Source organism: Acomys russatus, chromosome 12, assembly GCF_903995435.1.
Source record: "Acomys russatus chromosome 12, mAcoRus1.1, whole genome shotgun sequence".
Taxonomy (NCBI): domain Eukaryota; kingdom Metazoa; phylum Chordata; class Mammalia; order Rodentia; family Muridae; genus Acomys; species Acomys russatus.
Genome location: NC_067148.1, coordinates 9,404,985 through 9,425,699, shown reverse-complemented (window position 1 = coordinate 9,425,699; position 20,715 = coordinate 9,404,985). Strand labels below are relative to the sequence as shown.

Below are 20,715 nucleotides of genomic sequence, written 5' to 3'. Positions count from 1 at the left end.
ACCCCAAGGGAGATCGTAGGCACCAGGAGAGCCCCTTCCACTCACAGTACCAGTGTGAAGCGTTACAGAGCTGAGGAGAAAGTTTTAGCTAGTAGGAGTGTTGCAGCTCTGAAGGGTAAGGTGTCCTGGCACTTGGTCCCCAAGGCATACCATACAGTCAGACAGCACAACGATCCTCACATGAAAGCTGTATTGGGAAGGACACAAAAGGGAATTGAACTGCTCTAAACATTTATCTATTACTGTGTATGTATGCGATGTGGGTGAGCAGTGTTTATAACCATCGCACACAGATGGAGGCTACAGGACAATTTTGTAGAATTGATTTTTCTTTTTCCACCATTACATAGCATAGGGCAAAAGGTCTGAGTTCACTTCCGGATTTGAAAACCCACCAATTCCTGGAGTTGGCCCAAACTCAGAATTTGAAATCCCACTAATCCCCACCCTGGAACCCCTCCACCTCTACTCCCAAGAAGCCCTATATAAAGCCTGCCTCCAGGACCTTATTCCTCATGTCCAGCCCACCCACAACAGACTCACCTTCTAGCTCACTGATGCTGGGCTGGGCAAGTGCTACCCCAGGGATCAGCACTGATCTACAGGCAGCGGCTGGGCAGGCGCCAGTGACTGGAAAGGCCCGGCATCCAGTGGTGGGTCCCCTGCAGTAAATGGAGCCATGGTGGAGTGAGGAATCAAAGGCAACTTTCCTTGTCAATTAAGGATTTATGAACCCTGGGCAGTGACTGTGAATGCGCCTGATTTGCTAGGGCTCAGTGTGCCAGGATACTTCATCTGCGTACCATGCTGGGATTAAAGGTGTGTGCCACCAGGGCCCCTAAGGACACACCTCTTAATCCTTTCACATAGCTCTGCTCCCTGGTGTCTCATCCAAACTACCACACCTGGCTTCCGAATGCGAGGTAGGAGTCCTGTGTTAGTTAGTTTTCTGTTGCTGTGATAAAATACCATCACCAAAGCACTTCATGAGAGAGTTAGTTTTGGCTCACACTTCCCGAGACATAGAATCCATGGCCAATTCAGGACCAACATTTCATTTTAAATTGTAATCACTGTACCTAAAGGATCCATGAAACAGAAATGCCTCTAATCTGTAAACCCCTTGCCCAAGGACAGATATTCCCTGAAATGCTAGAGGGCATTGTTTATGGGAGATACCAAGCCACTGGTTTTCACTCCCGTAAGCAAGTTTGTTTGACCCAACTACACGGATGTGTGTGATCACATGTAGGTGGAAGGTGCCTGGGCAGGAGATATGTCAGGATGTGTGCTTGCTCTACATTGGACGTAGGCAGGAAGTACGTCAGAATATATGCTTGCACTGATTGGTCCTGATAGGAAATATGGTGGCCCTACGGTTTTGCCTTTTTAAGCCTCTGCAAAATATGACTGTGGCCATTCCCTGGGAACCCATGGGAGGATCTGGCCAGAATCTTTCTTCCTGGCCTGTATCTAATTAAAGTTTGTTTCAAATTTGGCTCAAAACTGTGGAACTGTTTTTTTTTTTTTTTCCTCCAGAATTGTAGGATTAGCACTCTCTAAAGTATAAATCACTAACTAGGCACAGTGGCGCACTTCTGTAATCCCAGCACTCAGGGAGGCAGAGGCAGGCGGATCTCTGTGAGTTTGAGGCCAGCCTGGTCTACAAAGGGAGTCCAGGGCAGCCAAGGCTACCCAGAGAGACCCTGAATCCTTGAGCTTCATTTGCAATGAGTTTATAGTTAATGCTTGTCTCAGAGCACTGAGAGTCAGAGACTTACACCATTATGCCCAAATCCTGAGAGACAACCCCCCACCCCCAACAGACCACCCAAGAGCAGAGTCCAAATGTCATCGGAAGGACTTAACAATGCTTGTGACTTGCACTGCCCTCTTGAATGACCTGCAGGCCTAATGGCTGGTCAGTACTGGTGAGCAAACATTGACATCTTAGCATCATAAACTTGATCTCTAAGAGGCCTGCTTAGCATTCTACTTTAGAGTATTTTGGAGGCAGTGTTCCCTTAGTTAAATTCTACCTTATGTCACTTGATGTCTCCTAAGAAAACTTCTTAGCAAATCCTTTATAACATCAACTCTATTACTTGAATTTCTTTTCCATCAAGTCTTTTTAATAATACACAGGTGGTGCACGCCTTTAATCCCAGCAATCGGGAGGCAGAGGCAGGTGGGGATCGCTGTGAGTTCGAGGCCAGCCTGGTCTACAAAGTGAGTCCAGGATGGCCACGGCTACACAGAGAAACCCTGTCTCGAAAAACCAAAAAAAAAAAAAAAAAAAAAAAAAAAAACCACACAGGAAGGAAACAGTGCTTGAAAACTACCCCTATATTCCCATTTGCCTCATTGTGAGGCCCATGTGGCAAGCTTTTTCCAGAGTTTCTCCTTTTATTGTGTGTAATATGTTATATGTCTCTGTTTTGCCTACATTTGTTTATGTTCGTCTCATTCTTGCTCTTTCTTTCTTTCTTTCTTTCTTTCTTTCTTTCTTTCTTTCTTTCTTTCTTTTTCAGTTCTGAGGACCTAACCCAGGGCCTTGCAAAAGCACTTTACCACTGAGCCAAATCTCCAAGTCCTTTTCACCACATTCTTGCAGTGCCCACGGGGGCCAGATAAAGGCATCAGACACTCTGGAACTGGAGTTACAGTTTGTGAGGGACCATGTGAGTGCTGGGAATGGAATCTGGGTCTCTTGAACTCACTCTGGCCTCAAACTCAGTCAGGCCTTGAACTCAAGAGTTCTGCCTGTCTCTGCCTATCAAGTGCTGAGATTAAAGGTGTGTGCCACCACTCCAGGCTGAAGTTCTAATTTACTACGTTTGTGTCCGTGTCCCCAGGCCAGGCCTCAGGACACTTAACTCAATATTCAAACTTGAATTCAGAGTCAACTGGAAATGTGAGTTCTCTTTGTTGCTTTTTTTGTTTTGTTCTCAGGAGAGGGTTTCTCTGTGTAGCCTCGGCTGTCCTGAACTAGCTCTGTAGAGCAGGTTGGCCTCGAACTCGGGGAGATAAACCTGCCTCTGCTTCCTGAGTGCTGAGATTTAAAGCGACTTCAGGACAGCCAAAGCTACACAGAGAAACCCTGTCTCAAAAAAAAAAAAAAAAGAGAGAGAGAGACAGGTTTTTCTGTGTAGCCTCGCTTTGTAGACCAGGATGGCCTAGAACTCAGGGATCCGCCTGCCTCTGCCTCCCAAGAGCTGGGATTAAAGGCGAAGGCCCATCACGGCCGGATAGAACGCACTTCCCGTGGGCGGAGCCATCCTCTCGCGCGCTTACTACTTCCGCAGTTTGGCTCCCCCCCCCCCTTTTTTTTAAGGAAGCCGGCGGGAGCCCGCCCTGGCCCCTCCCACTCCCATCATGCACCTCGCGGCTTCATGTGGCAGTTGAGTGCCTCAGAGCGACGCGCGTGCCCGCGTGCGCACGAGCCGAGCGCAGCCTCTGTTCCTGGGCGGCGGCGGCGGCGAGCGGAAGTCCTTGGGAGCGCCAGTTCCGTCTGTGTGTTCGAGTAGACAAAATGGCGAAGATCGCCAAGACTCACGAAGGTAAGCGGCCTTTGCCTTTCCCACGCGCGACCTCGGCTGCCAGCCAGCCAGCCAGCCAGCCGCGGTCCTGTCTCTCGGCTTTCGGCGTCTTCGCGTGGCCTCTCTCTCTCTCTCTTCGCCTGGCCGAGCCCGCGCGGTGGGGCCTGCTCGGCTCGTCGGCGCAGGCCTCTGGCCGCGTAATGGCGTCCTCTAGCACTCCGGGACCGGCGCTTTGTTCCGTTGTCGGTGCTTCCGAGTTCTCTCGTTGTGATCGGAGGGCTTCGCTCGAGCAGCCTGTGCCGGCGGTGTCCGGGGGAGGGAGGGAGGGGGGGAGGGAAGGAGGGAGGGGGGAGGCGGACGTGGGAGGGAAGCCGCTCTCGTCCCCTGGGTGCTGTCGTTGGCAGTTTGCACCTGGAAAGCCCTGAATGTCGGCAGCCGCTTTCGGGCTGCGCTTAGCGGCGTCGGTTCAGCGCCGGCCCGTTACTCCGGACCTCCGGGACACTTAGTCCTTTGGTCACTTTGAGTGTAGTGTTGCTCTTTTCCTTTGAGGGCTGATTGTTGGAGAATCGGGAGTAAGAAGGAAGGAAAGGGCAGGCTGTTGTGAGTTGCCTAAGTTTTCCATGGTAGTTGATCATTTTATGGCACAGAGCGTTAAACACGGCTAGGAACAAGTTGGCAAACGACCGGATTCGGTAAGGAAGGAACCAGAGAAGACAGGAAGGAGTTTTGAGTGCGTGAGGTTGAAACCCTGTTTTCATGCTTCCTGTCTTAGAAGCCAAAATTTAAGCTGACAGTATGGATTCTGAAAGTCACTAAACACATCCTTTCTCAGTGTGTGGCTCGGTGTTAGAGGGAACAAGCGAAGGATGCCAGACATTTGACAGTTTGCTGGGGGAAACAGATGTGTGAGTCTTAATTCTCTTCGAAAATCAAAGGGCTATGTACAGAGAAGTAAAACCGATACTTTTCTGAGAAGCTTGGTAACGGAGCCATTAATTTATGCTTAGTTATTTTTGAGAGGTGGTGACGCGGCGCTGATCTAAATGGGCCAATCAGTTTTAAATTAGGGGAGGACGTCTGAGCCCGAGGGAACATCTTGTAACAACGCAGTAGGTCGTGAAAGATGTGCAGGAGTCGTTGCTGTGGTAGGAAGAAAGGGTGTAAGGAGGGGATTCCGATATGAATCTAGAGAGAGAGATGGGTTAGGACCAAAAGGTGATATATAGTTGAGACTTTTGAGGAACTGAAAAGTGCAACACTTTTTGAAGCCAGAAATGTCCCTTAGTCTTTTTGTCTTTAAACCTGAAAGTACATGTATTTTTGGTTTTTCTTTGGTTTTTTCAAACCACGGTTTTTCTCTCTGTAACCTTGGCTGTCCTGGAACTCACTCTGTAGACCAGACTGGCTGGAAATTCAAGAGATCTGCCTGCTTCTGCTTCTCTGGGTGTTGGGATTAAAGGCCTGTGCTATTCCCACTTGGCTGGGTGATAACTTTTTAGTAGCGCCGTATACAGCATGTATACATGGCCTCTTGCTTCCTTATGACGTTTTCCTGGAGAATATAAGTTTTTACAGTTGTCACTTAAGCCACCACTATAACATCGAACAAAATTAATTGCTTTTCTTGAGCGGTATGGCCGTGTAAATAATTTTATTGTATTAGAATAGTATTTTTTCTTTCTTTTTTATTTTTGGCTACCTGGAATTCACTGTGTAGATTGGTCTGTTTTGTTTTTTGGTTTTTTGAGACAGGGTTTCTCTGTGTAACAGCCGTGGCTGTGCTGGACTCCCTTTGTAGACCAGGCCGGCCTGGAACTCACTGCTGCCATCCGCCTGCCTCTGCCTCTGGAGTGCTGAGATTAAAGGTGTACTCCACCACACCCGGCCCTTTGTTTTGTTTTTTTTTGAGACAGAGTCTATGTAGTCCTTGCTGTCCTGGAATTCTCTTGGTAGACTATGCTACCCTCAGATTGACTTGCCTCTGCTTCCCAAGTTCTGGGATCAAAGGTGTGCACCACCATGCCTGTCTAAAAGTAGTCTTTGAGAACTTTTTACATTTATATTTGCTTTGTGCAAAGATCAGAGGACAACTTGCAAGAGAGTTCTCTCCTTCCATGATGTAGGTTCTGGGATTTGAACTCAGGTTGTCAGGTTTGGCAGGAACCAAGTTCACCCGTAGTCAGAATAATCTCATTAAAGTTTTCTCTACTAATGTCACAGGAATTACATATAGATTGATAACTCCAGTATCTGGCCCATAATAGGTATTCAAATGTGTTTGATAGGTTAACATGTATTGGATTTATTTTGTTACTTTTGGAGAGTCTCTTGTAGTCCAGGCTGGCCTAGATTCCTGATTTTCCACTTATTAAGTGCTAGGCTTGTAGGCATTCACCTGGTGGTTTTATGAGAAAAGCTTCAGAGAAATAGGATCATTGTAGAGGCATATTAGTTCAGAACATGACTATTCTGGCAGGAGATCACAACTAAAAATCTTCTCTGTCTCTGTGATCCGGCTGGAAAATAAACATACCTTTAATTCAGGAGACAGAGGCAAACAGATCTGAGTTCAAGGCCAGCCTGTTATAGAGCAATTATCAGGTAAAGAAAAGCTTAGGTCCAGGCACAGTGGTACATGCCTTTAATCCCAAATGAAGGTAAAGATAGTTTGTAGAAGGAAGCACCCATGTTTGAAAGTGATGTCTAGTTGAGTGTCAGAAAAGTTGATGAATCAGAGAAGATTTGACTGAATAGGATACACCCAACTCTCACAAGAACAGAAAGGAAAGGGAAGTTAGTTAAGAGGCAGTTTTACAGAGGGGTGGGGGGTGGGAGCAGTTTTACCAGGTCAGTAATAGATGGGTTGCAGAGGAAGAGCGCAGGGGAAGACTGAACAACTCGGAGGAGGAGCAGGAGTCAGAAGATTAGAAAAGGTTGTTAATGTTAGTTTAAGGCCAAGTAGAGTAATTCCAGGCCGAGAGAGTCAGCTGGGAGAGGAGTTTGAGCCAAAACAGCTGAGTTGAACCAGCCAGCCCAGAGCTCAGTAAGACAAGAAGGGGTGAGCTTCTTCAGCAGTAAGTCTCAGAGGCTGAAAACATTCTAGGCCTAGGTTCGATCATATGGAGGTAAAAAGCTTCAAGGGCCAGCCTTAGATTAGCAGACAACAATTGAGCCGGGAGAATAAAAGTTACTTTTACAGATCACATTTATTTTTAATTTTATTTTTTTTCCTTAAATTTACTTACTGTGTATTGAGTGTTATGTATTTCTGCCTGTGTTCATGTGGAAATCAGAGGACAACTTTCTGGAGTTGGATTCAGGTTTTCAGGCTTGCTGCAAGTGCCTTTAGCTGCTCAGCCATCTTGCTGGACTTAGCTTTTGTTTTTTAAAAAATGGTATGATTGTGTAGCCCTGGCTGGCTGGTTACTCACTTTGTATCTTTATTTCCTTTGAGATAGGGTTTTTCTGCGTAGCCCTGTCTGACCTGGAACTTGTTCTGTAGACCATATTGGCTTCAAAGTCACAGATATCCAGCCTACCTGTGCTTACTGAGTGCTGGCATTAAAAGTGTGTGCCACCACACTTAAGTTGGCCTCAAACTTGAGGAATCCTTTGCCCCCTGGACACTGGCAATTTTGGCACGTACTACTACTAAGCCTTCCAGATCTCTGTCTCTCAAATTTGGGGATCAATCCCCAGAATTCTGTATTTTTATTACAGAGCATTTGCCATTGAACTATTGAACTGTGTCCTGTCGCCCCCCCCCCCTCTGAATAGGGGAATTTTAAAACAGTTTTGGTCAGACAGAAAATATCTTATTCTTGTTTTGAGAACTGTCTGAATTGAGAGGAAAAGTTAGCTTAGCATAAAATTTGGAAGGCTTTAAACACTACAAGATTTGATTTTTGTCTTCCCAGTGTATATAGAATAAAGTGCCGTCTTACTTTCCCCAACCAACAAATTACTGTGTGTATACATGAAATGCATGTCTACTTTATATGTGTGTAGGACCTATGCACAAGTGTATGCACTTGGAGGTCAAAGGAGGCAGTTGGGTTTTATTCCTGTAAGACACAGTATCTTCCTGAACCTGGAGCTATGCTAGTGGCCAACAAGCTCACTTTCCTTCTCTTTACTGCAGTTACAGATACACATGACTATGCCAGTCTTTTTAAGCCGGTCGGCGATTTAGGTTTTGTTTAAGCATTCTTACTGGCTGAGCAATCTCTCTATCCCGAATATGATTTTTGTATTTTAACAAAGTCATTGGAGCCAGTTGTGGTGGTACACACCTGTAATTCCAGCACATAGGCTGATCTCTGTGAGTTCAGGCCAGCCTGGTCTACAAAACTAGTCCAAGATAGCCAAGGCTACGCAGAGAAGCCTTGTTTTGAAAAAACAAACAAAAAAGACAAATATGGTATGATAGTAAGCACATAACCATCAACCACATTGGACCCATACACCCATCATTGGATTATTTCATCAGAGGCAGTCATTCTAAGGTTATTATAATAATTGAGACTGGGACTTAGTTTTGAATTTACTGTTGTAATTTATTTCTCAATAATAGTTTTCCATATTATTCACGATCATTTCTCTCTCTCTCTCTCTCTCTCTCTCTCTCTCTCTCTCTCTCTCGGTTTTTCAAGACAGGGTTTCTCTGTATAAATCTTGCCTGCCCTAGACTCGCTTTGTAGATCAGGCTGGTCTCAAATTTACAGAGATCCTCCTGCCTCTGCCTCCCGAGTGCTGGAATTAAAGGCGTGTGCCACCACGCCTGGTGTAAATAAATTTTTGTGTAGAAATAGGCTATGGTTGTATCTTCTATGGAAGTGTCTCTCGCTTCCTTGGCCTTTTTTCTGTTTTGTTTTTGTTTTTGTTTTTTAAAATAGGGTTTCTCTGTGTAGCCTTGGCTGTCCTGGACTCCCTTTGTAGACCAGGCTGGCCTTGTACTCACAGCGATCCTTCTGCCTCTGCCTCTCGAGTGCTGGGATTAAAGGTGTGCACCACCACGCCCCGCCTTTTCTCCCTTTTCTGTTTTGTTTGAAAGGTTTCATATTGCCCAAGTTGACTTCAAAACTGCTACATAGCTGAGTTTGTCCTTGGATTCCTGATCCTGCCTCCACCTCAGAAGTGCTGCCATGTTGGCTATGCACCGTCATGCCTCACTTGTATGGTTCTGTTCTCAGGCTAGTGATTCTTGGGGGGGGGGGGGCGCTTTTGATTCTTAATTGAACCAAACTGAAGATTTTTCTTGTCATATGTTTTCAAACACATTTCTCTCTCTCTGAGATGAGGTATGTTGTCCAAGGTGACCTTGACTTTGTTTTTTGTTTTTGTGCATGTTACAGGGTCTCACTTTATGGCTTTGACTGGCCTGGATTTCATTATGTATACCAGGCTGGTCTTGAACTGATAAAGGCTCACCTGCATCTATGAGTGCTGGGATAAAAGTCATGTGCCACCACTACAAATGGCTGAATTTTTGATCTCTAATGGTGGGTTACAGGGTGAACCACATTTGATTTATATGCAGGATTTCATGCATTCTAGGCAACTAACAGCCACATAACTACTTTTCAAATATTTCTGCTAGAATCATCTCTCACATCCTCTTTAACCATTCTGATTCTTCTTTTTTTTTTTGGTTTTTTCGAGACAGGGTTTCTCTGTGTAGCCTTGGCCATCCTGGACTCACTTTGTTGACCAGGCTGGCCTTGAACTCACAGCAATCCGCCTGCCTCTGCCTCCCGAGTGCTGGGATTAAAGGCGTGCGCCACCACGCCCGGCTTCTTTAACCATTCTGATTATTATTATTTTAAGTAGATTTATTCTTAATGTACTTGTGTTATGTTTCTGTCTCTGTATAGGCATGTATATTTGGGAGGCCATGAAGCCAAAGAACTGTGTCCAGTCCATGTCCCTAGAGTTGACATGGGTGCTAAGAGGGCACTCTGGTCCTCTGGAAGAACAGCAGCAGTTCTTGGCTGCTGAGCTGCCATCGGTCTAGTCCCTAACCCTGATTTTCTTATTTGGTCAGTGTGCCTTATGCTTGCCAGGGTTGAAAGAGAAGAGCTAGACGTAAATAGCTGTGGGCGGGCCTGTCATCCCAGCACTCAGGGCACAGGCAGGCAGATCTCTCTGAGCTCCAAGACAGCCTGGTCTACAGAGAGTTCCAGGACAGCCAAGGCTACACAGAGAAATCCTGTCTCAAAAAACAAACAACAGAGACCAGACTTACATACCAAGTATGATCTTCTAGGGATTTTTGCATAAATACCTTGGCTTAACCCAAAATCTCACTAATATGTTTTGCCTCTAATTTCTTATTTTATGCTTTTATTTTTATGGGTATATACATGAGTGTATGTATGTGAATGCAGTGCCTTTGGTGCCCAGAAGAGGTGTCACATATCCTAAAACTAATGACCTGCCATGGGTGCTGGGAGTATCTTCTGCAGGAGCAGTGCCCACTCTTAACTACTTAGCTGTCTGTCAAGTTCCTGCTGATAATTTCTTAAATTGGAAAATCACAAAACCGAGAAGAAATTCTCCGTTTGTTTGCTTGGGCAATGGCTGAAAAAGAGACACTTCCATGTAATGTTTTCCTTTGGTGGCTAGTAAAAATAAAAAGTTAAACTTTTGTAATGATTTTGAATTTTCTTCAGTAGAATTAATTACTTGGGAATTGATTTAGTAATCCTCTGGTATTCGGTAAAAATAAGCACACTGGTTTTTAAAAAAAGTTATTTATTAATTTTTATGTACATTGGTATATTGTCTGCATGTCTGACTGTGTGTGAAGTTGTCAGATCTTCTGGAACTGGAGCTACAGATGGGTGTGAGCTGCCATGTGGGGGCTGGGAATTGAACCTGGGTGCTTTGGAAGACAGCCAGTGCTCTTAACCGCTGAGCCGACTCTCTAGCCCCCATACACTATGTTTTAAAATTTATTAGTCAGATATAGTGGTGTGCACCTTTAATACCAGGACTTGGAGCCAGAGACAGGTGGACCTCTTGAGTTCCAGAACAACCAGAGCTACATAGTGAAACCTTGTCTGGAACCACCCCACCCCACCCATTTTTGGTTTTTTGGGGCAGGGGTTCTCTGTGTAATAGCCCTGGCTGTCTTGAACTCTGTGTAGCCCTGGCTGGCCTGGAACTCAGAGATCCTGCCTCTGCTTCCTGAGTGCTGGGATAAAGGCATGCACCACCACACCTGGTCCCGCACCCACTTCCCCCCCTCTTCCTCCCTCCTTTCTTTCTTCCCTGCTACCGGAGTTACAAACGGTTGTGAGCTGCCATGTTAGGTGTTGGAAATAAACTTTTACAGGATGGAAGAGTAGCCATTGCTCTTAACCACAGAGTCATCTTTCCAGTCCTAACACTTTTTTTTTTTTTTTTGGAGACACTATCTCTGGTTGACCTGGAACTCAATAGATTCTCCTGCCTCTGTCTCCTGAGTGCTGGGGTTAATAAAGGCATGCAGCCCCGTGTCTGCCAGGATGTACACTTGATCTATTAGCACTTGGTTAAAGAAAAAGTTGGAGTTTGTTTGCAGACTATATTAGCTTTTTCTGGGGTGCCTTTTACAATTTTAGAAATTCTTATCCTACCAATTGTGTCTAGCTTGAAGATGATAGCTGTTGCAGATTAGACCAAAAGAGGTCACGGTGGCTGACACCTTGAATCTCAACCAGGTTAGCCAACCAGAGCTACATGGAGAGGCCCTGTCTCAAAAAAAAAAAAAAAAAAAAAAAAAAAAAGAAATCAGTGAAATTAACATCTGAGGGCTCCCTAAATTAGTCCAGATTAAAAATGAAGACTGAAGCCAGATGTGGTGGCTCATGCCTATAACGCCAGTACTCTGAGAGGCAGAGACAGCCTAGTCTACACAGAGAAACCCTGTTTTAAGGGGGGGAAAAAAAGACTGAGGCCAGGCGTGATGGTACACACCTTTAATCTCAACACTTCGAGGCCAGCCTGGTCTATAGAAGAGGTCCAGGACAACCAGAGCTGCTATACGGCGAAACCCTGTCTTAAACCCCTCCACCACCCAGAAAAAAGACTAAGAAAGCATCAAGGAAGGAATGCTACAAGCTAGAGTCAGCAGTATCTTAAGCATAGAAAAGAGAAAAGGTAACCCGATGAAGGGACTTTCACAACTGCCTCACTCAGATGTGACATTCTTGGTTAAATAAAAGTTTGCTCTTCCTGTCTTGCTTGAAAATGTGAACAATAGAAAGCTGGGCGTGGTGGCGCACGCCTTTAATCCTAGCATTCGGGAGCCAGAGGCAAGCGGATAGCTATGAGTTCGAGGCCAGCCTGGTCTAGCAAAGCGAGTCAAGGACAGCCAAGGCTACACAGAGAAACCCTGTTTCCAAAAAAAAAAAAAAAAAAAAGTTTGAACAATATGTTAGATGTCTCCCATCTGAAAAATTTTTTCTTAGATTTACTTATTTATTTCTGAGACAGGGTTTCTTGTGTAACCTTGACTGTCCTGGACTCCCTTTGTAGACCAGATTGGCCTTGAACTCAAAAAGATCCGCCTTCTGTCTCCCGAGTGCTAGGATCGAAGGCATGCGCCACCACATCTGGTTATGCTGCTAGTTTTATTTACATCTTAGGTAGGGGGTTTTATTCTGTGTTTTAACATAATACGAGTGTCAGACTGAGGACCTTATACAACACTGAGCAAGTGATTCATCACTGAGTTACGTCTCTGGGTCACTTTTGGTAATGGCAAGTTTAAATAATTGTGACGACAGCTCAGGTTCCAAATCAACAGCAACACTTTTAGTTTTTCTGGCTAGTAGAGATGGTTCAGCAAATCACTTGTACAAGCTTAGTGACCTCAGTTTGATCCCTGGAACCAGCTGTCCGCCTGCTTCTGCCTCCTGAATGCTGAGATTAAAGGCCACCACACCTGGCCAGTAATTATGTATTTCAAAGTAACTTTAAATTTTCAGTTGGAGGAAGGTTTAGAATTTTGAGATTAATTTTGATAACCCATCCTAACTGTTAAGATAAATTGTAAATCAGATCTTTGGTTTTTTTCATCTGTGGAGGTAAGGAAATGTAATCTATGTGTAGTTGTAATTAATGCAGCTCTTAGCCTCTTTATGGTGAAATTATTTAACTTTTCTATATTTCAGGATATTTTGATAATATCTAGGAAGAGGATGTATTATATCGAGAGCTCTTCAGAACATGAAATTGTTTTTGTTTTCTTACAGATATTGAAGCACAGATTCGAGAAATTCAAGGCAAGAAGGCAGCTCTTGATGAAGCCCAAGGAGTGGGCCTTGATTCCACAGGTTATTATGACCAAGAAATTTATGGTGGAAGTGATAGCAGATTTGCTGGATATGTGACATCAATTGCTGCAACTGAACTTGAAGATGTAAGTTATAAGTTGTATAAGAGGCAAGATTTTTTTTGTTTTTTGTTTTTTTAAGAGAGAGAAAGTAAGAAATACAAGAGATTTTTTTTCTGTTTGAGTTGCATGGTTAAAAGGAGAGAGAAAACTGTTTTTTTGTCTTCTTTTTAAAAATTATTTATTTATTGTGATACAGTATTCTTCCAGGGTGTATGCCTGCACACCAGCAGATGGTTGTGAGCCACCATGTGGTTGCTGGGAATTGAACTCAGGACCTTTGGAAGAGCGGCCAGTGCTCTCAACTTCTGAGCCATCTCTCCAGCCCGAGAAAACTGTTTAATAGCACGTGCGTGCGCACACACACATGCACACACCCCTACCACCCCCACCATGTAATCTTAGCTAGCATGGAATTGGATATGTAGACACATTTCACACAAACCTACACTCGCCTGGAACTAAAGGGCTTTGCTACCATAACCTGGTTTTACCCCCCCCCCTTTTGTTTTTGTTTTTGTTTTTTTTTTTTTTTGGTTTTTTGAGACAGGGTTTCTCTGTGTAGCCATGGCTGTCCTGGACTCCCTTTTTAGACCAGGCTGGCCTGGAACTCAGAGTGATCCACCTGCTTCTGCCTCCCAAGTGCTGGGATTAAAGGCGTGCGCCACCACGCCTACCTTTACTCGATGATTTTTTGCTATTGTTTCACAATTTGCCTGTTTATGCATGCTCAACCCTGGAGCCTTCACCATGCCCTCAGATACTTCCTGAAATACTGGGCTTTGATTTTTCTTTTCTTTTTTTTTAAAGGCTCCATGGTTTATTGCATTTTACCATGATAAAAAAAAATAAATAAAAACAGGAAACAAAATCATCAAGACCATGGGTTTTGAATTTTATATGGAAGACTTAATCTGAATATTGTTGCACTTTCACATTATTTCTGATAGAAATTATTACTACCTAACCCTGTCTTGAGTACCCTATGAAAAAAGTGACTTGACTGTAACTAACCATTTCTCTGTGACTGGTTCTTTTTCCGTATCCAATTTTTGTGATTTGATTTCTGTTTTTGGATCAAACTTTGGGCTGCCTTGTAGAGGCTGATCAGAGACTAGTGTTTACAGAGTGTGTCCTCCTGGCCTCGGGGTGTGTGTGTGTGTGTGTGTGTGTGTGTGTGTGTGTGTGTTTGTGTGTGTGCGTGCGTGCCCATGTACATGTGCTTTGAGACGGGGTCTTGATGTCTTAGTTCACACTAGCATTAAACTTAGAATCTTCTTGTCTCTGCCTTAACCAAGGCTGAGATTAGGAATTATGTATTGACACTATCACACTTGGCTGTGGCACTTGGTTCTCTTACCTAATAGTGAAAGACAGCAGTGCTTGAATGTCCTAGAATTAACAAACATTTTACTTTAAAGCAGAATGTATTAGTAAGATCTTGAGAGTTAACAAGTGGTTTGCTTTTTGTAATAGAAAAGAAACTGTATAATTCTGTGTAATGTACTCTTAGAGAGGTCAATACATTTGGTAACAATTACTGTTTACTTGTTTCTGTGTGGTTAATAAAACTGGGGAATTCCAAATAAACCTAGGGTAGTTGCCAAATTACAGATGTTGTCGTGTTAGTTTTTATGATGTGGCACTTTGTTTGTGACCTTTGGGTGTTCGGTTGCAGGATGACGACGACTACTCATCGTCTACGAGCTTGCTTGGTCAGAAGAAGCCTGGGTACCATGCCCCCGTGGCACTGCTTAATGACATACCACAGTCAACAGAGCAGGTGATGGTTTGCGCTTACTCAGTTTACACAAAGGGACTGAGTCCCCTGGAAGCACAGAAATTTAGCAGTCAATTCTGAGACTGTTTTGAGAGAAGAGCTGACTTGAAAGAGTCAGAAATAGTTGTTTTGTAAAGGTAATCATTACATGAAGCATTGACTTTTGGAAACTGATCAACCACACACTTTTTTTTAAACAAACAATGGTTTATATGTTTCATGCACGCGCGCGCGCGTGTGTGTTGGGGAGGTATTGGTTTTATTGAGTGGGTAGTAAATGAAACATGCCTCTTTTTCAGTATGATCCATTTGCTGAGCATCGTCCTCCAAAGATTGCAGATCGGGAAGATGAATACAAAAAGCATAGGCGGACCATGATAATTTCCCCAGAGCGTCTTGATCCTTTTGCAGATGGTAATTCTTTCCCACTTTTCTAAGTATTCAGAAATTTATTTTAATTAAGTTGTCTTTAGCCCTTTGATTTTTTTTGGCATGCTTATGAATTTGCTTTTTGTTTTTAAAGACCCCCTTATAGATTTGTATAGATTTGGTTGAAGTCACAGATGCCATATTCTTCATCTTTATAATTCAAGTTTTCTTTCCAGGTAGAAGGACAAGAAAATAATGAGCCAATGCCATAGAAACGCAAAGGGTTAAAGGTTTTTATTTTACTTTTGTTTTGGGTACTCCTGGTATACTTTGAACAAATATGTTTTTCTGCTCAAAATACTTTCAAAGTTTTCATTCCAAATTCTAGAGTTTTGGATTATTACTTTTGAGAAACTGTTTCTCACACTAGAGCTTCCCCCATATCATTCATTATAGCTTAGTAAATGCACCTACTTTGCTCTACGCAAATTTATAGTTAAAGCAAAGTTAAATGCAAAGACTTTGGTGGTTTTAATAGTTGGAGTCTGTTTTGCTACTTGTAGTGTGTGCAAGGGTCATAGTGAGCCTGATGGAAGCTTTCCTCGGGTGAGTGAGTCCCACCTTCCAAACTAAGTGCCTGTTTAAAATAGACTCTGCTGCAGGTTTACACATTAGACTTTCAGCCTGCATGAATTAATAGGGATATTCTTTTCTTTACTTGCATAATTGTAATTGATTTAAACATGTATGTCAGAATTCACAGGCCCATACTAACTGTCCTTAATTTCTTTCCTACAGCAGTACTGCTATATGCCAGTCCTGTCTGCATTCTTAAGGGTGCAGTTCAACACATCCTCTCTAGATTATGGTGAAAAAGTATTCCAAAGGAAGTCTTATCAGAGCTAGCTAGTGTCAGAAAGAATGACACTACCAATTGGGCATGATCGTCAGCATAGGAGATGTCTGAGAATTTTATTATTTTGTCCTAAATTATAATGCTATACTACTTGTATAGCTAATTATCGCTTTCTAAAGCATAGTGTGCCTTGTGGTTCTTGTTCTATACTGTTTGGGCTTCTTTAAGATATTTTGCAGTTACAGAAATATATATATATATATATATTTTGCAGTTTGTAAAGCAAATACTGAAACTTTACCCAAGAGACCAACACATCTCTTTGTACACCACTTTCCTTTTGTGTTCGTTGTAGTAGCTAGTAGAACGATATATCTTAAATAATATGTTTCCAGTTGTATTTGTACTTTCTAAGAAATAGAATTATATATTGGGTCAAGAAAAAAGAACTTTAAAAGCACGAAGCCCTTTTTAGTAATGTGACATGAAAATATGATTGTAGGTGTATTTTTTTATAATCAGATTTTCTAAATTATAACTGTTTAGATGAAGAACTTTAGTCAGTTACTGTAGTCAGGATTTTAACAGCTTGCAACAGGTAATGTTTTGAATATAAATATCTTTCCAAAGTGTTACTAATGGTAAAGAGATAATTTTCTAGGCTTCTATTCTGCTGCTTGAAGTCAGAACTGCTGATGGAGACAAAGGCACGAAAGTGTACGTATTCCGGATTAGCAACCCAGGAACCCATCACTTCTGAAGACTCTAAACTGTGCTGTCATTTTGCTTTATATATGCATTAAAATAATTGTTTTAAACTGCTTTAGATATGTTTGTGTTCAAACAGGTTAAATTGATCAGCAAACTCAATAAAAAGTAAGATGTATAATTATCAAAGTTTTCCAACAAAAAATAAATTAAATGATTATGGATAACATACTATTAGAGCAGGGCAGAGAAATCAGTTGAACCTAATGCCCTTTATTTATTGTACTCTTGTCCTGTTGCTGTTCTTTTCTGCAGGAGGGAAGACCCCTGACCCTAAGATGAATGCTAGAACTTACATGGATGTTATGCGGGAACAGCACTTGACTAAGGAAGAGGTATGAGCTCACTTCTCTGCGTAATGGTTGTGAAATAATCTAAGAACATTTAAGAGAAATTTACATTTAGTTTTTGGGTTTTCTCCCCCCCCCCCCCTTTTTTTTTTTTTTTTCTGAGATAGGGTTTCTGTGTGTAGCCTTAACTGTCCTGGAACTCTGAGGTCCACCTTCCTCTCTCCAGTGCTGGGTTCAAAGGTGTGCACCACTGTGCCCAGCATTTTTTCCCTTTTTAATTCCTTAAAAAAAAAAAACAACATGGAATGGTTTTAATGATACAATATAGCATGATCAAAATTGGAATAGCAGAAGAAAAGAACAAAAGAAACACTTTGAGATAACAGCATCTGAGAACTATAAAATTCATAATTGGTAGCCATACATACCATCTTCTTTATCTTAGTTGTAGTTTCAAACAACTACTTTAATTAATGTATCAGTAAGTACATTTTCACCATTCAGAAACCAACACTGTAGCAATTTTCTTAACCCAAGTCTACTGCTCTGAGTTTTATTTGATTTTTTTTTTTTTTCCATCAACATTCCTTTACTTTTCTAGATGTAGTCTAGGTCTCCACACTACTGTTCGGAGAGATGCTTCTACAGGCTTTGTTTTGACAGATTTCTTTTTGTGTGTGTGTGAATTTATTATGTTTCTTTTGTAACATATAAATTTATATTATTACACATGAATAAACTACATACAGCAGGAAGAACCATGAGACATCGGGAATTATATAAATGTTACATTCATAGTGATTTGGCTATTTGTATTTGGCATACTTGAAGGAAACATCTTTCCTATCTTGTTGGGTCTAGTTTTCTGAATGTAGATCAATATCTACCATATCTTGTCTCTATTAACTTAAAACATCTATCTTGATCTAAAAACATCTTAAGCCCTAACCTATTAAGCTTAATTGAAAGACTAAACTATCTGGTCTTCAACCTCATCAGAGATTTGAGGAGTAAAACTTAAATCTCTGAGTGAACCAGAAGTGCAGGTTAGCAGCTTTCAAAATGAAAAAATGATTGAGACAGTTTACTGCCTGAACAGTCACCCAACACTCTCTATAACCTTGGAGCATCATCTTTAGCCTTCTGGCCCAATTCTGTCTGTGGCAGAAACGAGGACATTTTGCCCAATGGCTGGTTTGCCATGTTTGAAGCCAACTCCGTAAGGAGGCTGGCCTGAAATTCAGACAGCTCTGCCTGCCTCTGCCTCAAGTGCTGGAATTGAAGGTGAACAATCGTGATTGGGTTGTAGTACTTCAGTCATAAAAAATATTCCAGAGCTGGAGAGAAGGCACAGAAGTTGGGAGTACTGGCTGCTCTTCCAGAGGCCCGGAGTTATATTCCCAGCAACCATGGTGGCTCACAGTCATCTATAGTGTGATCTGGTGCTCCCTTCTGGCCTGCCAGGTCTACAGGCAGGCAGAGCACTATATACATAATAACAAATAAATAAATCTTTAAAAAAATATTGCAGAGCTCCGGACTGAACTTATCTTATAAATTGCCAGAGTGACAGGCAGGTAGTTCAAGAAAATATTTTCCCTTTAGGACATTTGAGATGTTAAGAGACAGGCAATACTGTATAGGGTTGGTGATAATACCACCATACAATAAAAACCAGACACTTATAAAAAAAAAATTCCAGAATTGTATCACCTTGAAACTTGACCTTTTGATTTCCTGGAGCCCTCTTCTCTTGTGTGTACATGTGTGATTGGGGAAGTGTGTAGGGAGGTTAGGAGTACCCCTCATGAAGCTTGTGGTGACATTATTTCTTAAAGAATCTCTACTGGAGACTGGGTTTGTCAGTAGATAGAGAATTCCAAATAATCCTGTTGGCTTACAGTGCTGGGGGGCTAAACCTTAACTGTTTCTGTATTTTGTGTCTTCATTACATTTACTTATTGTGTGTGTGCGCTCATGCCCATGGTACACGCCATGGTGAGCCTGTGGAGGCCAAAAGACAAGTGGCAGGAGCAGTTCTGTTCTGCCAAGTGAGTCCCAGGGATTCTCAGACTTGGTAACAACAGTGCTGCTACCAGTGGAGCCATCTTGCAATCCCTGCCCCGTTTTCTTTGACTGTTGTTTGCAGTGAGGTCTTCCTGTAGCCCAGGCTAACCTAGAACTCACTCTGTAGTCCCACACTCACAGGCTGCCCTTTAATACACTGTGACCCTCCTAGCTCAGTCTCCTGAGGGTTAAAGGTGCACACTACTGCAGCGCTTGTCTTGGCTTGATGTAATAGCTAATGTGCCTTCTTGTTTTGTTTTTGAGTTTTGTTATGTCTTCCTGGCTGGCTGGAACTCAATTGTTTTTTAATTCAAAGCAATATTCCTGCCTTAGACTATGGATCACAGGCATATGCCACTACACCTAGCTTACTGAGTCTTGCATTTTAAAAACTTTGAGTTGCATATTTTCAGTTGTCTGCTTCATGGATATTTTACTTACTGACTAGAGATTTTATTTTACAGTAAGTGGAGGCTGTTAAAATTCTAGAGTTGCTTATGTACTGTTCAGGAGGAAACAGAATGCTCTAGAATTGCAAGTACACAGTGTTAAAGATAAGGAATGGTACCACCAGGAACAGAAAATAAAATGAGTAGGTTATTTTTGGTTTTGTTTTTAAGACAGGGTCTCTCTTGAATCTGGCTGTCCTGGCACTCACTCTGTAGACCAGGCTGGTATTAACAGCCTGTGTCACCACTCCCCGGCTGTGAGTGCAATATTAAATAACTCATTCGAAAGAAAGAAATGTGCTAGTGCATAAAAACTTAACTAGAAGATTTTCCTTCCTGTTTTCTGGTGCTGGGAATTGAACAGGATCTCAGGAATGCTTGTGATAAGTAAGCTACCTGTGAGCTCCTTCACCTACTGAAATGTGAAAGATGTATATCCTGCTCTTCCAAATGTTTTCCAGAGAGAAATTAGGCAACAACTAGCAGAGAAAGCTAAAGCTGGAGAACTAAAAGTCGTCAATGGAGCAGCAGCCTCCCAGCCTCCCTCCAAACGAAAACGGCGCTGGGATCAAACCGCTGACCAGACTCCTGGGGCCACTCCCAAAAAGCTATCAAGTTGGGATCAGGCAGAGGTACTCTTGTAATTTTTTTGCCACTATTTTTGTTTTTCTCCATGTACTATATTCATATTTGGTTTCTGAAGCAAGTTAGTATTGACTAGGTGGCTTAAGCGACAGTTTATGTCCACAGTTCTCAGTTATGGAGGTTTGAAGTTGAAGACCACAGTGCTAGCAGGGTGAGCACTTTTCACTGTTTCTCTGAACTCTTCTCTTGGTCTTATTTAGAATTCATCCCTTTTTATTTAATTTGACCTTGAATATCGCCAGCCTCCAATTGCAGTCACATCAGGGGTTACAACCTCAATACCTGAATAGGACTTTGAGACACAGTTCATTCCATATGTTGAAGAATGGAATGTTCTTTTTGAGTTTTAGATGATGATGATGATGATTTTCTTGAAGACAAGGTTTTACTTTGTGTGGCCCTGGCTAGCCTGGAACTTTTTATATAAGTGGTATATAGTGGTAAGAGTTGAGTGGTATCAAACTCACCTCTGCCTGCCTCACAAATACTGGGACTAAAGGTGTATGCCATGCCACCACTCAGGGCTGGGATATTGATTTTAAGCATAAGCCTTGTTACATTGTGGAGACTGTG

The 20,715-nt window shown here is 42.6% G+C and overlaps 1 protein-coding gene across 3 annotated transcripts in view; it reads left to right on the top strand.

Annotated features, from left to right (window-relative positions):
• The first annotated feature begins 3,433 nt into the window (after window positions 1-3,433).
• The window catches only part of Sf3b1 (splicing factor 3b subunit 1), a 40,688-nt gene continuing 23,406 nt past the window's right edge, over window positions 3,434-20,715 (top strand). Inside the window, exons 1-7 of one of the 3 annotated variants that reach the window (XR_007831467.1) lie at window positions 3,518-3,560; window positions 12,779-12,945; window positions 14,597-14,701; window positions 14,998-15,112; window positions 16,585-16,640; window positions 16,947-17,026; window positions 19,959-20,026. Coding sequence is in view for 2 of the 3 variants with exons in the window: in XM_051153826.1 (XP_051009783.1) it covers window positions 3,533-3,560; window positions 12,779-12,945; window positions 14,597-14,701; window positions 14,998-15,112; window positions 16,947-17,026; window positions 19,959-20,129 (666 nt within the window). In the remaining variant the exon portion in view is untranslated. The other 2 variants (XM_051153826.1, XM_051153825.1) reach the window with 2 other exon arrangements.